At 40.6% G+C, this 20,539-nt stretch overlaps 1 protein-coding gene and 4 long non-coding RNA genes across 15 annotated transcripts in view; 2 read left to right on the plus strand and 3 right to left on the minus strand.

Annotated features, from left to right (window-relative positions):
- Nucleotides 1–3,357: 3,357 nt before the first annotated feature.
- Nucleotides 3,358–5,905, minus strand: LOC144334674 (uncharacterized). Its single transcript, XR_013404795.1, has 2 exons — nt 5,813–5,905; nt 3,358–4,912 (listed from the first exon to the last, which is right to left on the minus strand). It is a non-coding gene; the product is annotated as an uncharacterized LOC144334674 (long non-coding RNA).
- Nucleotides 3,821–8,528, plus strand: LOC144334679 (uncharacterized). The gene is made up of 2 exons (XR_013404800.1): nt 3,821–4,857; nt 6,692–8,528. It is a non-coding gene; the product is annotated as an uncharacterized LOC144334679 (long non-coding RNA).
- A 179-nt stretch (nt 8,529–8,707) lies between these two features.
- LOC144334673 (uncharacterized) lies at nt 8,708–13,403 on the minus strand. Of its 2 annotated transcripts, none has more exons than XR_013404793.1 (3): nt 13,163–13,403; nt 9,645–11,002; nt 8,708–9,453 (listed from the first exon to the last, which is right to left on the minus strand). It is a non-coding gene; the product is annotated as an uncharacterized LOC144334673 (long non-coding RNA). The 2 variants fall into 2 exon arrangements; XR_013404794.1 differs by having other exon boundaries at nt 8,708–9,425; nt 9,620–11,002; nt 13,163–13,390.
- A 153-nt stretch (nt 13,404–13,556) lies between these two features.
- Nucleotides 13,557–20,394, minus strand: LOC144334676 (uncharacterized). Its single transcript, XR_013404797.1, has 2 exons — nt 18,508–20,394; nt 13,557–15,060 (listed from the first exon to the last, which is right to left on the minus strand). It is a non-coding gene; the product is annotated as an uncharacterized LOC144334676 (long non-coding RNA).
- Nucleotides 13,566–20,539, plus strand: part of RIGI (RNA sensor RIG-I) — a 74,065-nt gene continuing 67,091 nt past the window's right edge. For 9 of the 10 annotated variants that reach the window (XR_013404603.1, XM_077965168.1, XM_077965170.1 and 6 more), the window contains exon 1: nt 13,566–13,695. Coding sequence is in view for 6 of the 10 variants with exons in the window: in XM_077965167.1 (XP_077821293.1) it covers nt 13,590–13,695 (106 nt within the window). In the remaining 4 variants the exon portion in view is untranslated. The remainder of the gene's footprint in view (nt 13,696–20,539) is intronic. The other variant, NM_001042668.1, reaches the window with a different exon arrangement.

The following is a 20,539-nucleotide window of genomic DNA, read 5'->3' on the forward strand; positions in this document are numbered from 1 at the left end:
ATTTCTATTGTGTCTATACCATCCACATCCAATCTGGGTAGCCAAGATCTCTCATCTGTGCTACCATAATGGGTCAGCCTGCATTCATTGTTGGCCTACACCCACTCCTTCCCCCATCCATTTGTGATGCAGCACTGAAAAGATTTTTTTTTCTCTTGAGACAGTCTTGCTCTGTCACCCAGGCTGGAATACAGTGGCACGATCTCGGCTCACTGCAATGCAACCTCCACCTCCTGGGTTCAAGCGATTCTCCTATCAGCTTCCTGAGTAGCTGGTATTACAGATGCCCGTCACCACGCCCGGCTAGTTTTTGTATTTCTAGTAGAGATGGGGTTTCACTATGTTGGCCAGGCTGGTCTCGAACTCCTGACCTCAGGTGATCTGCCCGCTTTTGCCTCCCAAAGTGCTGGGATTACAGGCATGAGCCACCGTGCCCTGCTGATCTGTGCCCTGATAATGAAATTTTCATTTCATCCGCTTCTTAAAATCCTTCAGTAGCTTCCTATTTCCTTAGGATATTAAAAGCAGACAAAAAATCCAACAGCGTGATATGGTTTATAGAGTTCTGCCTAATTAGGCTCTGGCCCATCTTCAGCATTTCTGTCACTTCATTTGGGCTCATGCCACGCTAGGCTGCTTCAGGGCTATGGCGGTGCTGCTCTGTACTACATGAGAGCTTTCATTCGTGGCAGTTTTCTTCTGCTGGAAACTGAACTCCACCCTGGCTGAACTAGATTTGTTAAAAGTGTGCCCTCTTCCCACCTCCCCAAAACTGCTTCAGACAACTCCAGGCTCCTTCAGACCACTCATCACAATTAGCAGTTGATTACTAAATGTCTTATCTCCCACCAGTCGGAAAGTTCTGTGAAACTGTATCAGTGTACTGCTAGATTCTTTCACTGCTTGACAACCGACATGCTTAAAACACTGAATGAATGGGACCTGGAAAATTTGAAAATGGGCTCAGGCCTGCTATAAACTTTTAGAATAATAGTATATTCTTTTAATATGTTCATCTGAATTCAGTGTCCATGCCATTTTATTTTACCTTGGGTTCTCAGTGTAGTGACTTTGTCATTTAATCTGTGTAAGGAAGTATAAACCATTCATGCTTGCTTACTCATGATCATGATCCTGAGGTTCACAACACGAAAATTTGTTACTACTTTTTACCTCCTAGTCCAAGTAATGAAGTTCAATAGTCCCAAATTTCTAGGCTAGCCAATCTAAAGGGCCTCCCTAACTCATCCAGTCTGTAGTAAAGATGTGCAGTGTGCACAAAGGGGCTTACAGGAGGCAAGCTGACAACCCACACTTGCTGGCAATTCTTCCCTTGTGAAGAATAATTGCAGTCCCCTGCCAGTGTAGGATGTAGACACGCTGAGCAAGCCAGTAGCACATTTCTGGATGCAGAAAAATTTTTGGAAGGCACTTGGGGGTGCTGGAACCCAAGTGTGATCTGGTTTAGGCTGTTGCCACTCCCAGTATTCCCACCAACAGGGGCAAGGAATGGGAAGTGGAGAGGGAGAGGTTTCCCTTTATCAAAACTCTTGATTTCCTCAGCATTCAGTGTGGATGCACCATTTAGAAGAGTATATAGAGTTTAGAGGGGTATAAAATCAAAAGAGTTTTTTGTTTTGAAACTTAATGGGAGGGAGAGAGGAGCCTTTTTTTGGGAGAGAGCCCCTTGAGAAGGAAAGGTTGACTAATGAAACAGTTCCTGAATGGGAAAGATGGTCCAGAGCACAGAGAAATAAAATTAGCAATGGACAAGCAAAGGCAAGTCTTACTATAAAACGGCAGGAGGTAAAAACAGAAAAAAAAGTGTTTCTGGGTAGATGCATTAAGATGAGGTAATACATGCCCTAAAGCCTCTCCTTTGTCTATGAAATAGAATGCCATCTTCTGAAAAGGTTGGATCATGAGTAGGATTGAGTTTGAGAGGAGTGCAAAAAACGCCCCTTGAAAGGCACAAAGAGAAGGTTAAGAATCGCTGATTAGTGTTGAGGCCTCACCTGAGATGGGATATTTAAATTTGTGGGACACTATGATTTGTGACTTCTTTTTGTCCCACCAGCATTCAACATTGGAAGAAGCAGAAACTAATGTTGGACCTATAGTATTCATTTAGTATTTGTACTGAGCAAATGAATAAATGGATGGATTTATTAGATGTTCTGGATGTCAGCAGTAAAAGGACGGGCAAAGGAGTTGAGGGATAGAGTGGTGAGAGTAGCAGAATTGATGCATTTTGTTATCTGGGCTGAGTAGGGAGGGAAGTGAAGCTATGAGATGGCCAATGTACTTGGAGAACAGAGATTATCAAGGGATTCATTTTCCAATGGGGTTCCACTAGATACAAGGGCAGGAGTAAGAAGACAAAAATATATATATATTTTTTAGAGAGTGCCTAATTGTAGGTATTGTTGGAAGTAGGTGACTAAAATTGAAGCAGGTGGAGCTGAAGGTAACTGGAATTGAGAATAATGATCTGCGAGGCTGTAGGTATATCCTCAACAAGAAAAACATTCTGTGATGGCAGGAGATACAGGGTGGAGAAGAAAATAGTTGTGTTGTGATTATATCTTCCTTTAACTATATTTGTGTTCCTCCACAGCAGCTGGCATGCAGAGAAGATTTAAAATGTGTTGAATAAACGATTATTTCCTCATTCTTGGTTCTTAGTCAAAACCTAAATCAGTTATTAGAAAACTGTGGGATATGGCCATTTTTAAAAATACAGTAGGATTAGTTGTTACAATGTCACGAAAATTGGTAAGTTCTTTCCTGTTTTACCTACAAAGATATTGGGTGATCGTAAATACCATTGGATCTGTCCTTGAAGAAAGCAAGAGGCAAGGAAATGGAGTTCAAATTAGGCTAAGCTCTGAAGCCAAATTCCTACCTGTAGAATCCGTAACTGTGGTTGCTCCAGAACATTGGGTAATATAATTTATATAGACACAAGGGGGCAAAGTTAGGCATCTTGTACAATTTGCTTGGAGTAGGCTGGTTCCAGCTTATCTGCATGACTATTTGCACTGTAAATAGGTAAATAGTTCTCTCCTGGACAAGGGGATATCCCTTTGCTTTTCTATCTGTAAAACTCTTTTTTTTTTTTTTTTTTTTTTTGAGACGGAGTCTTGCTCTGTCGCCCAGGCTGGAGTGCCGTGGAAAACTCATTTATTCATCAGGCATTGAGTACATAGAGTCCAAGAGTATTCTAAATGCTAGGGATATAAGGATGAATAGGATGGAACCAACAGGAATCTTAAAGAAGGTAGGAATGGAACAATCAGATTTGTTCTTAAGAAACAACTAGTAGTAATGTAGCATAAGGTTTGGAGTAGGGAAAGCCTCAGAAAAAGACTTTAAGAAGCTCTTGTCTTGATGCAGTGGTTCATGCCTGCAGTCCCAGCACTTTGGGAGGCTGAGGCAGGAGGATCGCTTGAACCCAGGAGTTTGAAGCTGCAGTAGCTTCAAGTAGTAGAGATATATTTCCTATCTCTAAAATATATCTCAATTAACTTCTTACACTCTCTGCCACAATGTCCTTATCTATGCCTCTCATCATCTTACTTGAGGGCCACTGCACTCCAGACAGGGTCTCACACACACACACACACAAAAAAAAAAAAAAAAAAAAGCTCTGAAAAGTAGCTCAAACCAGATATCAGAAGGGCCTGTACAAGAACAGGGATAATAAGGATCCAGAGAAGGGGCTAGATTGGAGATTTCTGAGGTACACGAGACAATATTTAGGTACAATTTAGATGGAGATGGGCTGTGAAGGAGAGGGAAAAGTCTAAGATGACCAGACCTTTTTTTTTTTTTTTTTTCCAAATGAGAGATGCATGGTGATACCAGTATCTATGGTGAGAAATACAGGAACAGGAATAGTCTGGGGAAGAAAATGAGTTCAGTTTGAAACTAAGCAGCCTAGAGTTGTGCTATAGTAGCTGCTAGCCCCATGTTGATATCGAGTACTTAAAATGTGGCTGGTAAAAGCTAGGAGTTGAACTTTAAATTTTATTTAGTTTTAAGTAATTTAAATAGCCACTTGAGGCTAGTGGCCACCGCATTGGTCAGTAGAGGTATACAACATTCCCACCATCACAGATGAAATAGAAGATACTCATCAGGAGGAAAATTTCCAGTGGGAATCCGAAAATTGGAGTGTGAATCTTGGAGGCAAGATTGGGGCTAGAGAAATGATTTAGGAGTTGCTGTGAAACAGAGTAGTACTGAGGCTGTGGGAGCATGAGATACTCCAGAGAGAGGAGGTAGAGCAAGAGAAGCAGACATAAGTGAGAATACTAGGGAACATAACATGAAAAGTTGGCTGGCAACAGAAAAGAAGCTTTCAAAAGAGGCCAATAAGCGTTTCCCATATATTTTATTTGCCTCTTCAATTTTATGTTGTGTCTCCTGTATCTAAAACAGTGCCCTCGTCACTATGGAATGTAAACAGATTTTTTGAGAGGTTAATCTTATTTTTAGGTTCTTGGGGGCACCTTACTCTTACCCTCATGTGATCATTATATTAGAAACCGCTGCTTTGGTGGAGCAGGTTAGGCTGCCTCCAAGGAAATCTAGTAGGATTTTTAGACAGAATATATGACCGGGAAGTACCATCTTTAGATTCTACTCTATCAGTCACTCTCCTTTGCTTTCCTTCATGTCCAGTTATGATTTTCCAGATAATGTTTTAATCACTCTCCTTGCAGTACCCTCCAACTTGCTTGCCCTTCTTTCATCGTTTACCTACTTTAGGAGTTGGGAAACGTTTCCTCTAGGGCCATGCACAGGCTGTGTCACATAATCTTTGTTTTTTTCTACACTTTTTTTCAAATTGAGGTGGAGCTTTGCTTTGTTGCCCAGCATGGTCTCAAACTCCTGGGTTCAAGCAGTCCTCCCACCTTGGCCTCCCAAAGTGCTGGGTTTACAGGTGTGTGCCACCATGCCTGGCCTACAACACTTTTTAAATGTTAAAACAATTTTTAGCTTTTGGTCTGTACAAAAACAAGCCATGTGCCAGATTTGGCATGCAAGCTGTAGTTGGCTAACACTTTACCTGGCAAGATCTCAGTCTGGATGAACCCATTTCTTCAGTTGTGCCTACACGCATGCTTCTAAGTATCGTGAAGGAAATCAGTAACTGGTAACTGTGCAGATTGGTGTATATCAGCTTCCTATGCTGTACAACATTAGAGGGCAAGTTTTTGTAGTATTCTTGCTCATTGTATTTCACATAATGGTTGTTTTACACCTTTTTCTCCTCAAGCCTCCTATTTCTCTCTACCACCCATATATTTTAGAGAGAGGATTGAGTGACTGGCTGGGCAGTTATGATCAGCACAGGATCAAACACAAACCCTGCCTGTTTACCAAAACCAGTATCTGCATCATAGTAGTTCTTAGAGATACTGCCTGCCAAGATTGTCTTGACTGGCATTCTTGTGTGTCTTCAGTCAACTTGTGGGTTGGCTGCTCTAAGGCTTCAGCTGGGATTACTGGGCTCTATGTGTTTTCTCATCCTCCAGCACATTGGCCTGAGCTTGTTTACATGGTGATCTGACCAACTCATCTAATATAAGCAGCCCCATTACTCATTATTCCTTTATTCTACTTTATTTCTCCTCACTGCACTTATTACTATGTAACATCTACTTTTCTGTCTCCCGCGCTAGAATGTGGTAAGCTCTAAAGCCATATTCTCCACTTTAGTCATGGTACTACCATTCTCCTAGTTGCTCAAACCAGATACCTGGAATGTATCAATTTTTTCTTATTCCTTTCATCTGCCAGCCACTCAATCCTATCTCTAAAATATATCTCAATTAACTTCTTACACTCTCTGCCACAATGTCCTTATCTATGCCTCTCATCATCTTACTTGAGTCACCTCCCAACTGATCTCATTCTGGATAGGAGCCAGAGAAGTTTTTAAAAAATGTAATCAGATTATGTTATTTCTTGCTTGAAACCCTGCAGTATGGCCGGGCGCGGTGGCTAACGCCTGTAATCCCAGCACTTTGAGAGGCCGAGATGGGCGGATCACGAGATCAGAAGATCAAGACCATCCTGGCTAACATGGTGAAACCCCATCTCTACTAAAAATACAGAAACAAAATTAGCTGGGCGTGGTGGTGGGTGCCTGTAGTCCCAGCTACTCGGGAGGCTGAGGTGGGAGAATGGTGTGAACCTAGAGGCGGAGCGTGTAGTGAGCCTAGATCCCACCACTGCACTCCAGCCTGGGCGAAAGAGCGAGACTCCATCTCAAAAAAAAAAAAAAAAATCGAAAAACAAAAACAACAAAAACCCTGCAGTATGTTCTCATTGCACTTCATTCCTTGCATTAAAGATGCTGCTTACTGGTTCAGCTCCACCGCAATACCATTTACCTCTTGCTCACAGAGTTCCAGCTACAAGCATCTTGCATTTTTCACTTTTTTTTTTTTTAAACTCTTTTGTGCATTCTGTCTCCCTGTATGGAATACCCCTTTACCTGCCTTACCTGCCTTTTTTTTTTTTTGAGACTGAGTCTGGCTCTATTGCCCAGACTAGAGGGCAGTGGCATGATCTCGGTTCACTGCAACCCCTGCCTCCCAGGTTCAAGCGATTCTCCTGTCTCAGACACCTGGGACTACAGGTGCGTGCCACCACACCCAATTTTTTGTATTTTTAGTAGAGATGGGGTTTCACCATGTTGGCTAGGCTGGTCTCGAACTCCTAACTACAAATAATCCACCCACCTTGGCCTCCCAAAGTGCTGGGATTACAGGTGTGAGCCTCCGTGCCCAGCCTACCTGCTTTTTTTGAATAGCTAATTCCTTCTCAATCTTCAGGATTCAGCTGAAATGTGACCTCCTCAGAAAGGTATTCCCTTACCACTGTATTGAAATAGTTTCCTCCATGTCACTTCACATTTGGCAGTTACTGTTTGTGTTTTTACATCTTTATTGTGTCTTCTTTCTCCTTCAATCAGACTCTAAGCTCTTGACAGAGATTTTTTTCCACTTATCTCCATATATCTAGTGTTTTTCACACTACCTGACATACAGTAGATATTCTGTAAATGTGCTGAGTAAATTAATGCCCAGGTGAGGAGACGGTCCAAGACTGAGATTTTTTTTAATTTTTAATTTTTATTTTTAAGTTCTGGGGTACATGTTACAGGATGTGCAGGTTTGGTACATAGGTAAATGTGTGCCATGGTGGTTTGCTGCACCTATCAATGAATCATCTAGGTATTAAGCCCAGGACTGAGATCTTACCATTCTGTGACACTCCCCTTCTTCCCTGGCCTTGGTCAAATTTTACCTATGAATCTGTCAAATGATTCCATTTCTGGAACTTCAGTTCTTTCAGATATAATCTATATTATAATTGTTGATGTTTTCTAAATCCATTGTTATTCAGGTATACATTATTTCCCACTAGTAGCATAGAAGGAGGCATGTCTTTACCTTTTTAAAGGAATTTTGGATCTGATTTCTTTTTCTCAGCTAAAACCCAAATCCAGGTATTGGCAGAGTAGCTTGCATGAGATAATAATTATAAACATAGATAAAACATAAGGGTATAAAGAACTTGAAGGTACTGGAGGGCAGTCAAAAAGCAGAAACTGGAGGGAATTAGACCCTTGAAAGATGGAGATAACACTGTATGAGAACAGTTTCTTTGGCATTTCATCTGAGGGTCATCCCTAGTACATAGGGAGAATAGAATGCAAGCAGAGAGCCACAGTCATTGTTTCAGAAGATGGACCCTGGGGCTGCTGAGTGACTGCATTTTGAGGGAGATATTTCAGAAAGTAGACACAGAAAACAAGTCCTAAAGTTTTTATATAACTTTTACTCAAATCTTTACCTGACCCTGAAATGTACATGTGCAGGAAAGATCCCAAAGAGCCCATGTAAGCAATAGCTGGAAAGCTCAAAGGGCTCAATAGATACATTTCAGCCGCCACCACCACAGGGAATATAGAACTTGGAGGTTGAATCCCACCAACTTAGATGGGCTGAGAAACATGTAGGACTTTTCACTGGAACCCATGCAGGGCCACAGCTTACTGTGGAAGACTATGACTTAGGACTAAGTACTTACCTTGCAATAAGGGCAAAACTTGAAACAGACCTACCACAGTGTATAAATGATGTCTTTGTAAGTTTAAAATGATTCACTGGTAATTCAGTGGAATGCTAGAACAAAAAGTAATACTCTTGAGAGTAAAATAATAGAATCCAGAGATTCTATAATACATCTATAGCATCTAGTGTAAAAAAAAAATTCTAGACATGTGAATGAACCCATAGTCAAGAGAAAAAGCAGTCACCAAAACAGGTTCTGAGATGGAATTAGCAGACAAGGACTTTAAAGACACTATTAGAAATACGTATATGAACTTAAAGGAAAACATGGTTATAATGAATGAACAGATAGTGGTTCTCAGCTGAGACATGAGAAGTAGAAAAAAGAAACAATGGAAATCCTAGAACTACAAAAAACAAACAAACAAACAAAAACCTGAAATGAAAAAGTTACTGGAAGCCTTAAGAGATTGGAGAAGATAGAAGTGAAATGACATTAGATGGAAACGAGTGTTTACCAGAGGCAATGAATAGCACTAGCAATAGCAAACAGCATGGAAAAACAAAAACTATGTTTTTTCTTATTTTACTTAAAAGACAACAAGCTATAACAAGGTTTATAACATTGTATTATTGTAGTATGTATTTTATAACATATATAAAAGTACAGTTTCAGACAATGATAGCAAAAAGGATGGGGTGGAATTATATGGTTGTGATGGTCTTATATTTTACCTAATGTGGTACAATATTAGTTCTAAATAGATCGAGATAAGTTGAGGATACACATTGTAATCCCTAGTGCAACCACTAAATACACACACACACGAATAAAATAATATATAGAGTGTATACAAATATATATGTATATGTGTGTATGGAGAGAGACCTATAGCTAAAAGAATACAAAGAGTTATAGCTAAAAGAAGTTAAAGTTATATTTGATTAATGTACATCAAAGGAGTCCATTTTACTGGATGACACAGCAAAACCCTATCTCTTAAAATTATTGAATTAAAAATTTGTTGTTTGAAAAGATGCAATTGGTAAATCCCTGGCAAGACTGAATTTCTTTTTTCTTTTTTTTTTGAGATGGAGTCTCGCTCTGTCACCATGCTGGAGTGCAGTGGCGCAATCTTGGCTCACTGCAACCTCCACCTCCCAGGTTCAAGTGATTCTCCTGCCTCGGACTTCTGAGGAGCTGGGACTATAGGCACACACCATGACCCAGTTAATTTTTGTATTTTTAGTAGAGATGGGGTTTCACCATGTTGGTCAGGATGGTTTTGATCTCTTGACTTCATGATCTGCCTGCCTTGGCCTCCCAAAGTGCTGGGATTACAGGTGTGAGCCACCACGCCTGGCCAAGACTGATTTTTTAAAAAGGCAAAAAGATAATAAGGTCTATCATGAACACCATATGCCAATATACTTAACAATTTAGAGGAAATGATCAAATTCTTTGTGTTATAATATAAACTTTTCCACATTAAAATTTCAAGCTGGCCAGGCGTGGTGGCTCACACCTGTAATCCCATCACTCTGGGAGGCCAAGGGGGTTGGATCACCTGAGCTCAGGAGTTCGAGACCACCCTGGTAACATGGTGAAACCCCGTCTCTACTAAAACTACAAAAAAATTAACTGGGTATGGTGGCACATGGCTCTAGTCCCAGCTACTTGGGGGCTGGGGCAGGAGAATCACTTGAGCCCTAGAGGTGAAGTCTGCAGTGAGCCGAGATAGTGCCACTACACTCCAGCTTGGGCTACAGAGTGAGACTCTGTCTCAAACAAACAAACAAAAAAAAATTTAAGGTATTCCAGCAGTGCTTCATAAATTGAGCAGTTACAAACCAGAAGTGGTTTGGGGCTCTGTTAGAAGGGGTTGCAGAGCAAAGAAATTGTTTCATTGGTTAAAGTTTGAGTGTTTGCCTTATTTGGACTATCCAAATGAGAAATTTATGACAATACAACCAATATCCCAGTTAGCCAACTGTGATTGGCTAAACTTAAGTTTCATTTTCCTCATGAGGGTATTAGAGCTACATAAGTCTAATGGCTTACCAATTATTTTAACACTTGAGAAGCACAATTTATCAAAACTGATTAAAGATTAAAAGTCAGAATAGCTTTATATCTAATTGAGAAATTGAATTCATTATAAAGAATCTTCAAACAAGGAAAATGTCAAGCCCAAATGGTTCTGTTAAACATTTAAGGGAAAAATGATACCAATCTGAAGCAAACTCTTGTTTTATGAGACTGGCATAACTCTGATATCAAAACCTGATAAAGGCATTACAAGAAAATAAAATTATTGACTAATATTCCTCATGAACACAGACACAAAAATATTTATGAAAATACTCATTTGGTCATGATATAGCATCCTTTGTATCTACAACCAAATGAGATTTACCCCAGGAATGGTAGGTTGGGTTAACATTCAAAAATTGATCAATGAAATTTGGTATGTTAACAGAATATATGATCACCTCAATAAATGCAGGAAAAAACATTTGAAAAATTCAACACCCATGCATTATAAAAACTCAGCAAACCAGGAATAAAAGAGAACTTCATCAATCTGATAAAAGGTATCTGAGAAAAATTTACAGCTACCATATTATTTAAAGTTATTATTACTACATTGTTATTTCCCCACTGAAATTAGCAATAAAGTAATGGTGTCAACAGTCACCACTTTTATTTTACTTTCTATAGGAGACTCTAGAAGTTACCGTAATAAAGAAAGGAAGCAAAAAGCATGAAGACTGGAAAGAAAGAAGTAAAACTGGCTAGGCGTGGTGGCTCATGTCTGTAATCCCAGCACTTTGAGAGGCTGAGATGGACGGATCGCTTGAGTTCAGCAGGTTGAGACCAGCCTGGGCATCAGGGCGAAACTCCATCTCTACAAAAAAATACAAAAATTAGCTGGGTGTAGTGGTGTGCACCTGTGGTCCTAGCTACTCAGGAGGCTGCGGTGGGAGGATCCTTGAGCCTGGGAGGTGGAGGCTACAGCAGCCTGGTTGACAAAGTGAGAACCTGTCTCAAAAAGAAAAAGTAAAACTGTAATGAAAGGAAATAAAAGGCATAAAGATTGGAAAGGAAGAAGTTAAATTATGTATTCACAAATGACATCATTATCTAGAAAATTTAAAGGAATTTACAGAACAATTACTAGAACAAATAAGTGAAGTTAGCTATGTTGCCTGTTTTAAGGTCAAAAAACAAAAATCACTTGTATTTCTTTTTTTTTTTTTTTTTCATGAGATGGAGTCTCACTCTCTCGCCCAGGCTAGAGTGCAGTGGTGTGATCTCGGCTCACCGCACCCTCCAATTCCTGGGTTCAAGCGATTCTCCTGCCTCAGCCTCCCAAGTAGCTGGGATTACAGGCGCCTGCCACCATGCCCGGCTAATTTTTGTACTTTTAGTGTCTAGAGACAAGGTTTCACCATGTTGGCCAGGCTGGTCTTGAAAGCCTGACCTCAGGTGATCCACCCGCTTCGGCCTCCCAAAATGCTGGGATTACAGGCGTGAGCCACCGCGCCTGGCCAGTCATTTGTATTTCTATACAGTAGCAACAGACAATTTGAAAATGAAATCTTAAAAACAATTCCATTGACAGTATCATCAAATAACATAAAATAGTTCAGAATAGCCAGGTGTGACGGTCCATGCCTGTAGTCCCAGCTACTCTGGATGGCTGAGGTAGGAGGATTGCTTGAGTCCAGGTGGATTCCTTGAGCCCACCAGTTCAAGGCTGTAGCACACTATAATTGTGCCTGTTTGAATAGCCACTGCACTCCAGCTTGGGCAACATAGTGAGACTCCATCTGTAAAATAAAATGAAACAAAACTAAAATACTGCTGAGAGAAATTATAGACCTTAGTAAATGAAAAGACATACCATGCTTATGGATTAGAAGACTCAATATTGTTAAGATGTCACTTCTCCCCAAGTTTATCTGTAGGTTCAATGCAATCTTGATCAAAATCCCAATAAGCTTTTTTTGGGGGGAGGAAGGGGTAGTTGACAAGTTGATTCTTATTTCATATGGAAATGCACAGGGATTCAAGGTTGCAGTGACCCCTGTTTGCACCACTGCACTCCAGCCTGGGAGACAGAGTGAGACCTTGTCTCAAAGAAGAAATTTAAAAAAATAAATAAAAAGGAATGCAAAGAATCTCAAATAGCTAGTATCTTCACATTGAAAAAACAAATTTGGAGAACTTAGTAGTACCTAAGTTTGAGACTTAGTTGATATCTAAAGTAACCAAGAGACACTGGTATTGTCATAAGTAGTAGAAAGTAGAATATAACAAGAGTCAGAAATAGACACACGTACATTCAATGGACTTGGTTTTTTTTTTACAAAGGTCCCAAGGCTATCCAATGGCGAAAGGAAAAGTTTTCAACAAATGGTGCTGAAACAATTAGAAATATGGAAAAAGTGAACCTGGACCCCCCATCTCACACCACAACAAAATTATTTTGAGATAGTAATAGACCCAGAAGTAAAGGCTAAAAATATAAATAATCTGAAAGGAAACAATATTTTCATGACCTTGGGGTAGGCAAAGATTTATTAAAGAGGACACAAAAAACAACAGAAGAAAAACCTGAAAAATTGCATCAATATAAGCGTCTGCTCCTCAAAAGACACCTTTAAGAAAATGAAATGGTAAGCCACAGACTGGAAGAAGATACTTCGAATACATATATTTAACAATTTTGTATCCATAATAAACTCCTGTCAGTCCATAAAACAAAAAACTCCAAGGTCAGGGAAAAGATTGGAGCAGATGCTTCACAAAAGAATATGAATGACCCAGTGAGCACATGCAAATGTGCCCACCATTAATTATATGGGAAATTAAAATTAAAACCACAATAATATACCATTTCACACCGACCAAGATGGAAGTTAAAAAAAAAAAAAAAAAGAAAGGCTGACCAATGTGTCTATCTACTGGAGCTCTCCTACTGCAGGTGGGAATGTAAACTGGATATAATCAATCATTTTGGAAAACAGGTGGCGGTTTCCCATAAAGCTAAACATCGACTTACCCTGGCACCCAGCCGACGTGGGAGAGCTGGGTACACTGGTGTACACTTTACAAAACTCATCGAATTGCACACTCAGATTGTGTGCATTTTACAGTATCTAAACGTTAGCGCTATAAAAGCAAAACAAAATATAAGATCATAAAAATAAAAGCAGTTCCTAGGGGTCCCCTCCTTTTCCTGGCTTCCTCGGTGCGGAGGGAAACGAAACTAGCGAGAGGCAGCACAGCCTCCGCGGCCCCCGCCCACCGCTAGTTGCACTTTCGATTTTCCTTTTAGTTATTAAGATTCCCATGCAGCTCCGCCTCTCGTCCGGTATCATTTCAGCGGAAAATCCTTGCTTTCCCCGCTGGCCACGCCCTCCTCCTACCCGGCTTTAAAGCTAGTGAGGCACAGCCGGGCGGGCACGTAGCTGGAAGCAGAGGCCGGCATGACTACGGAGCAGCGGCGCAGCCTGCTAGCCTTCCAGGATTATATCCGGAAGACCCTGGACCCTACCTACATCCTGAGCTACATGGCCCCCTGGTTTAGGGAGGGTGAGTGTCCCCAGCGGCGCCTTCTCGGCGGAATACATCTGAGGACTTGTTTTTCTCTTGCTTCGCTCCCTTTTAATCTATACAGATAGCCTGCCAGACACCCCAGTTTGTGGTAAGATCTCCGCAGCATTTTAGGCTAGAGGTTGCCAGAGTTTGAGGAGCCCTCGGAGGCCTAGGTGGGGAAACTGAGTTCCAGCGAGGTGAAGCGACTTGTTTAAGGGTGCTCATCTATTTAGTTCAAAGCTGGGGAAGAAATGTTCTGTTTGTTTAATTGATTTTCACTAATATTAAAGTCTACTGTGCTTGGCTGGATACTGACAGAGATTGAGAAATGAAATAAGGGCTCTTCCTTAGTATACATTACAGCCCAAGGGATGGGACACAAAGGTCAGATAATTACTGTACTGAGCACAAAATGCGCTCTGAGCTTAAAGGAAGTTGATGCTTACTCTGCCGAGTCTTATTTTCACATCCAAAGAACTGGAAGCTGGAGAGGAGCCGGACTTTTCCAGACGTTAGGCTTTAATACAGGTGTTTCCATCTAGCTTCGGAGACAGGTGATCCTGGGTAATGACCATTTGTAAATTTGTATCACATTACTTTCTGCTGGCGATGAGCAGAGGCTTTTGGGAAAGAGGTGAAAGGAGGTGGTACTTACAAGATATCGATGAGGCCCGGCGCAGTGGCTCACGCTGTAATCCCAGTTGTAGAGCACCCGATGCTGTTGCTGTTCGGGGTGCCACTAGGAAACCCGCACGGACCTAGGGGGACTGAACAAAGGGGGGCAAACGTGGGAATAAAAGACAAGAGACAAAAGAGTATATTTGGAAGAAGAGATCGGGGGGCACCTTGCGTCTAGTGGACAAGGGCCCTGAGCTTTACACAGCCCTCCTTATTTATTAGGCAAAAGAGTGAGAAGTGGGGGTGGTTGACAAGCGGGGGTGGTTGACGGTGGGCAGCTTGATTCACAGCAGGTTTGCAAGACTGCATTCTTCGAACAATAGGTGCTAGATTTCTCAATAAATAATTTCAAGGAGCCCAGCACCAGGGAGTGAGGCTCTCAGCAAACCTTTTGGTGGCAAGGCAGTGTGAGTTTGCCTACCTACTGCATTCATGATAAGCAGTTTGTTGTTTGATCATATAGCCTCCAGCGGAATGCTGAGTTGGTCACGGTCCCAAGGGCCTTCATCTCCCTGCACCCAGCACTTTGGGAGGCCGAGGCAGGAGGATCACAAGGTCAGGAGTTCAAGACCAGCTTGGCCAATATGATAAAACCCCGTCTCTACTGAAAAATACAAAATTAGCCAGGCGTAGTGGTGCACGCCTGTAGTCCCAGCTACTCAGGAGGCCGAGGCAGGAAAATCGCTTGAACCAGAGGCACGGAGGTTGCGGTGAGCCGAGATCATACCACTGCACTCCAGCCTGGGCGACAGCTGTCTTGAACTACCTAATAGGGCGTGTCATTGAAAGCTGAGGAAGCAATGAGGAGCACAGTAGAAACCGCCCCTGCCCTAATAGTGATTAGTGTGCGTATGTGAATGCAGGTAACAAAATAGTAAATAGTAAAGTGCAGCAGTGCTTTGATGGAAAAAAGCTGGGATGTCTACTAGAGTCCAAAGGGCACAGCCAAAGCTTCCCAGATATTTGGCATTTGAACTGAGGTATGAAGGAGGAGAAAAAATTAGCTGGAAGGAGACAATAATAAATTGCAGTTAGAGGGCTCCTTATGTGCAAAGGTCCGAGATGAAAGAGAAACCAGAGTGTTCCAGGTATCCAGAAAATATTAGTATGGTGGCATTGTGGAGAGAGAGGCAGGAGTTGAGAGAGATGAGACTTGAGAGGCAAGCAGAAGTGGGATATGAACAGTTTTGGACTTTATCCACTGAAATGTGATAAGGAGAGGGGACCAAAATAGAATTTGCATTGTAGAAAAACGACTTTGACTTCAGTTTGAGGAATTGCTTGGATAGGTACAAGACAGGGAGAAAGAGAAGGGCAGATACAATGATGCCAGGACAGCAGAGTGGAAAATCTGGAAGCAGGGAGACCAGTTAGGAAAATAGGAATCCAGAGGAATGGGAAGAAATGGATGGATTCAAGACACAGTTGGAAAGTATAATCAATAGGTCTCTTGGGGAGTTGTGGTGAGGAGGTAAGGGTGAGGACAGGGTGGAGAATGACTTCCAGGTCTCTGGCTTTGGTCCTTGGGTGAATAAATGGTAGTTTCTGAGATAGGAAATGTGGGAAGAGGGACAGGTTTGCAGGAGGAGAAAAATTCGGATTTAGGTATGCTGGGTTTGTATGCCTTGGATACATCAATGAAGAGATGTTCATCAGATTGTTGGCTGCACAGGTGTGGAGTTCAGGAAAAGGGTCCACAGTTGGGGAGACATTAATGTAGAGATCCTTGCTGAAACAATGAGAGTGGGTGCGATTGTTACTGAAGCACCAGGGATTCAGCCTAGGTTCTGTTGCTGCCTGCACAGAAAGCCAATCACTGAGACGACAAGTATCACCGGGGCTTTAATTGGGAGCTGCAGCAGAGGAGGTAGGAGATCAGTCTCAAATCCATCTCCCTGACCCATTGAAATTAGGGGTATGGATAGAAGAAAAGAAATATAACTAGGTGTTGGAAAATGGACTCTGGAGGGGTGAGGAAGCAATCATGAGAAATGAGGGGCCTGGTGTCTCATTGTCCGGATGTGATGATCTGATGAGTTTCAGTTCTTTTATATCTTTTGAGAGGCCTGGGTGTCCCTTTCCTGGGGAAGGAACTCAGATAAAACAAATATAAGTTTCAGCTTTAAGATCAGAAGGGTCAATTTCTGTGTTTATTCGAAAGAATTGTATATGGGACTATTGTGTTGGTTTCAGTCCCCCTCTTTCTATTTATCATTTCCTGGATCATGGGGAATCTGATCCTCAATCTTTCTGGCAGCTTCATGCTGAGGAATGGTGTGGGTGCAGTTCCATACTATGGGTGACCACGTGGCCACCCAGGAATCAAAAGTTAATCTAATACTATAGTTTTTTCTGAGACACAATCTATATCATTGCTGTTCCCCACTTCCACCAAAGACATATCACACCAGGGTGGGCCTACCTGCAAAATAAGCCTCAGTTACATATACTTGGCTTATTTACCCACACAAAGTGCAGCAAAAATTATTGTCTATATGGGCTCTCCTAATTGGCTTTGCTGGAACCTCTCACAAGGCCATTTCAGTCAAAGCCCTGGGAAAATAACTTGTTCCTCCAACTGTGTCCCATTATAAAAGAAAATAGATTTTTATTAAATGTATGCAAGAAAACACATTGCCATGAATTAAGAGTATTCACAAATAGTTTATAAATTCTGGAGAAATTAGGGAGAGAGAAAATGCCTTAAATTCTGTTTACAAGGGTATACTCTACTTAATATACTGTATTCTTTTTTTTTTTTTTTTTTTTGAGACGGAGTCTCGCTCTGCCGCCCAGGCTGGAGTGCAGTGGCCGGATCTCAGCTCACTGCAAGCTCCGCCTCCCGGGTTCACGCCATTCTCCTGCCTCAGCCTCCCGAGTAGCTGGGATTACAGGCGCCCGCCACCTCGCCCGGCTAGTTTTTTGTATTCTCTAAAGGCTACGAAGCTTAAAAGAAAAAAATTCTCCAGATTCTGAAAAACAAAAATTCTCCAGACTTTTTCAAACACAACCATAAAAAATTATTTCAGTCTCACATTAGTTCAGTCCATGCAATCAACTCCTGCTGTGCTTCATATTGGGTTAGTCATCTTTATAAACATGTTATTCTTTTAATTAAGAGGGACTCTAGAAGTTTTCTGTAGGACATTTTCTAGGACTCTAAGAGTCTTAGAAGTTTTCTGTATTCCAGTGGCACAATCTCCAAAGTTATCAGAAATCTGCATTCAAGACTCCTTTTCATGAAGTCCCCTAAATAAATAATCTCTGGACTACATCTGATTATAAGTCACTTTTTGAGAAGAATCGATGCAAAACAATTGTGATGACAAAAGTCTTAGGAGAGCCATAAAGACACAGTTGGCAAGGAAATTTTTTTTTTCTGTTGGCATACAACACTTTAACATAATAATCATCATTACTGACACCATATATTAAGACATATCAGAATTTTAGGAATCTCATATAATCCTGCAACACATATTAATAGCACATCTATATAAATATAACCCAAAGCAAGTTAAATACCACCTCACATTTGATAATGCTTCCTGTATAATTCTAACATACCAAAGAAGCCTAACATGTCTCTCTTGGACTTCAAGGAAGCTAATATACAAAAAAGTTAGTTTGAGGTAATAACAAAAAACCTGAATTTAGAACTTGAAATTTTTGCTGTTGGGAAGTCTGTCAGTTATCAAAGATTTAAGACACTTGATATCACAAAATAGGATCACAGGTCACTATAAAATTCTTATTCATTTAGCCAAAAACATAAAACATTTACCCTTTGATAGATGACTCAGTTTCCTAAACAATACGGCCTAATAAAGACAGCATGAGGCCAACTAAATGTCTCTCCCTCTCCTTTTTCTTCCCCCTACAGTTTACTCAAAAGGTAAACAAATATTTTATCTCATTAATAATATACAAACATCTTATTCAAAAGAGAACATCAAATTTTACCTTTGTATGGTATATTTTTAATGTTAAAGCTAATTTTAATAAAACCTTGTAAACCTAATTTTAATCAGTTTGACTATAAGGTAGGATTTCTGTAAACTTTTTTTTTTTTTTTTTAGATGGAGTCTTCTGCTCTGTTGCCCAGGCTACAGTGGTGCGATTTTGGCTCACTGCAACCTCCACCTCCTGGGTTCAAGCAGTTCTCCTGCCTCAACCTCCCTAGTAGCTGGGATTACAGGCCATGCCACCACATCTGGCTAATTTTTGTATTTTTAGTAGAGACAGGGTTTCACCATGTTGGCCAGGCTGGTCTCCAACTCCTGACCTCAGCTGCTCCGCCTGCCTCGGCCTCTCAAAGAAGTGAGATTACAGGCGTGACCCACCACACCCAGCCTGAGCCACCACGCCCAGCCTGAGCCACCACACCCGGCCATCTTTTTATAACCTTTTACGATTTCCTATTAAAGAGTAGAGTAATGCTCCAAGAAAACCCTGTTATGACACAGGGGCCCAGACATTGGTCTTGCATCAGTGTGCTTTTGATGTCAATGTTTAATTCATAGAAAAACCCTGAGCTAATTTTATAACTCAAAATCAGCCCTTACAAGTTCACATGCTCACCTTTTCTGCAGTAGTTCCTGGGCCTAGAGGGATTGAATGGTTTTAATTTCTAGCCCTGTGTCTCATGAAAGCAGTTCATTTTCGTTGTCACCTTCTGAGTCTGAAGATGAGGCTTCAATTGGTGTCAATGCTCAAGATTTAGCAGGTGTTGGTGTTTTTTGGACCCAGGAGTCAAAGGCCTTTGAATTATTAAATAATTGTTTTCTAAGAATTATTTAATAGGGTATTTTTACGATAGAAAACCCCATCATTCTCTCTAATATGTCACAAAATAAAACCCTGGGATTTGGTGTCCAGTAGTTACCGTCTGAAACACTTAAACCCATTATACAATCCATTGTATTAAAGTGGTTAGGTTACTCCTTGCATTTATCTGTTAGCATTCTAGTGACAAAACTGTGACCTAGAGCCTCAAAAATGTGGTAGGTCCTGTGCCAAACTTACCAAAGTAAGATGGTTAACTTTTCTTTCCATCATTAAAAAAAAAAAGGTAAATGCAAGTATGAGTTCTGGAAATTCAGTATGAGGATAAATCTTTCATTTAAAAAATATACAACAAAACAAGGACAAAGTGACAGCAAGCACACAGTAATTTCTTTTCAGCTATTTTAAAAGAGCCTCATCTTACATTTCCAAGATTGGTTTCTAGAGGCAGTACTGACAACTGATTTAGGTGACTTACACCACTAGAATCTTCAAACTGGCGCAACACTTGTATGTACATATTTTGTTTTCAAGTATACACATGAAGGCCCATCAGTGATAAACAGCTTAGGATAAAAAAACACTAGAAAGTCTTATAATTTTTTTTATGACTTAATCCAAGTAAATGTTATTTAATCTTAATAATGGTAAACACAACTAAATTAGTTTGAGAGAAAGCCCAATCAATATAATTTCCTTAAAGCCAATTTTTTTCTGAATCTTAAAACTTTGTACCCGTGTAGCAGTTTTGCCTCATTAAAGGAAAAGATCTGAAACCACTCAAATTGTTGATTGAATTGAATTACCTTGGAAATTAACACCATTTAAACATTTCTCTCACCTACTTTTCCAAATAACCAATAATAATGTACTATTTCTGTTCAGAACTTATAAGAATAAACCTTTTATTATTTTTTGCCAGGAGCCTTAAAGTTCTTATAGCTCTCTAGTTCATTAGAGGTAAGCAAAACCAAACAAACTTTAAAGGCTGATGTCCACCATCAATTTTTGGAGGCTTGAAAAAGGTAGCTTAGGAACTTTGGATAAGTAGAGCAAATGATGAGTTACTGGAAATGCATAGGAAACAAAATGACTATTCATGGCACCAAATAAGAGCCTTCCTTCCATTAGAAACTAAAAACCATCAATGGTTTTATTAATATGTATATATAAGTAAAACCTAAAGAAGAGCAAACAGCAAATAAATGCAAATTAAAAGAAAAAACAAACAGGAAACCAACCTGAAAATTTTCTACTCAGTTTACCTTGGAGGCTACAGTGTTACCCAGAGCCAAAAAAACCACATGATGAATATTTTGTTCCTGATGTACAATTTAATGTCTTTAAGTTCACCAATACCACTATATATATATAGTAC

The sequence above is a fragment of the Macaca mulatta genome, chromosome 15 (genome assembly GCF_049350105.2).
Source record: "Macaca mulatta isolate MMU2019108-1 chromosome 15, T2T-MMU8v2.0, whole genome shotgun sequence".
In the NCBI taxonomy this organism is placed as follows: domain Eukaryota; kingdom Metazoa; phylum Chordata; class Mammalia; order Primates; family Cercopithecidae; genus Macaca; species Macaca mulatta.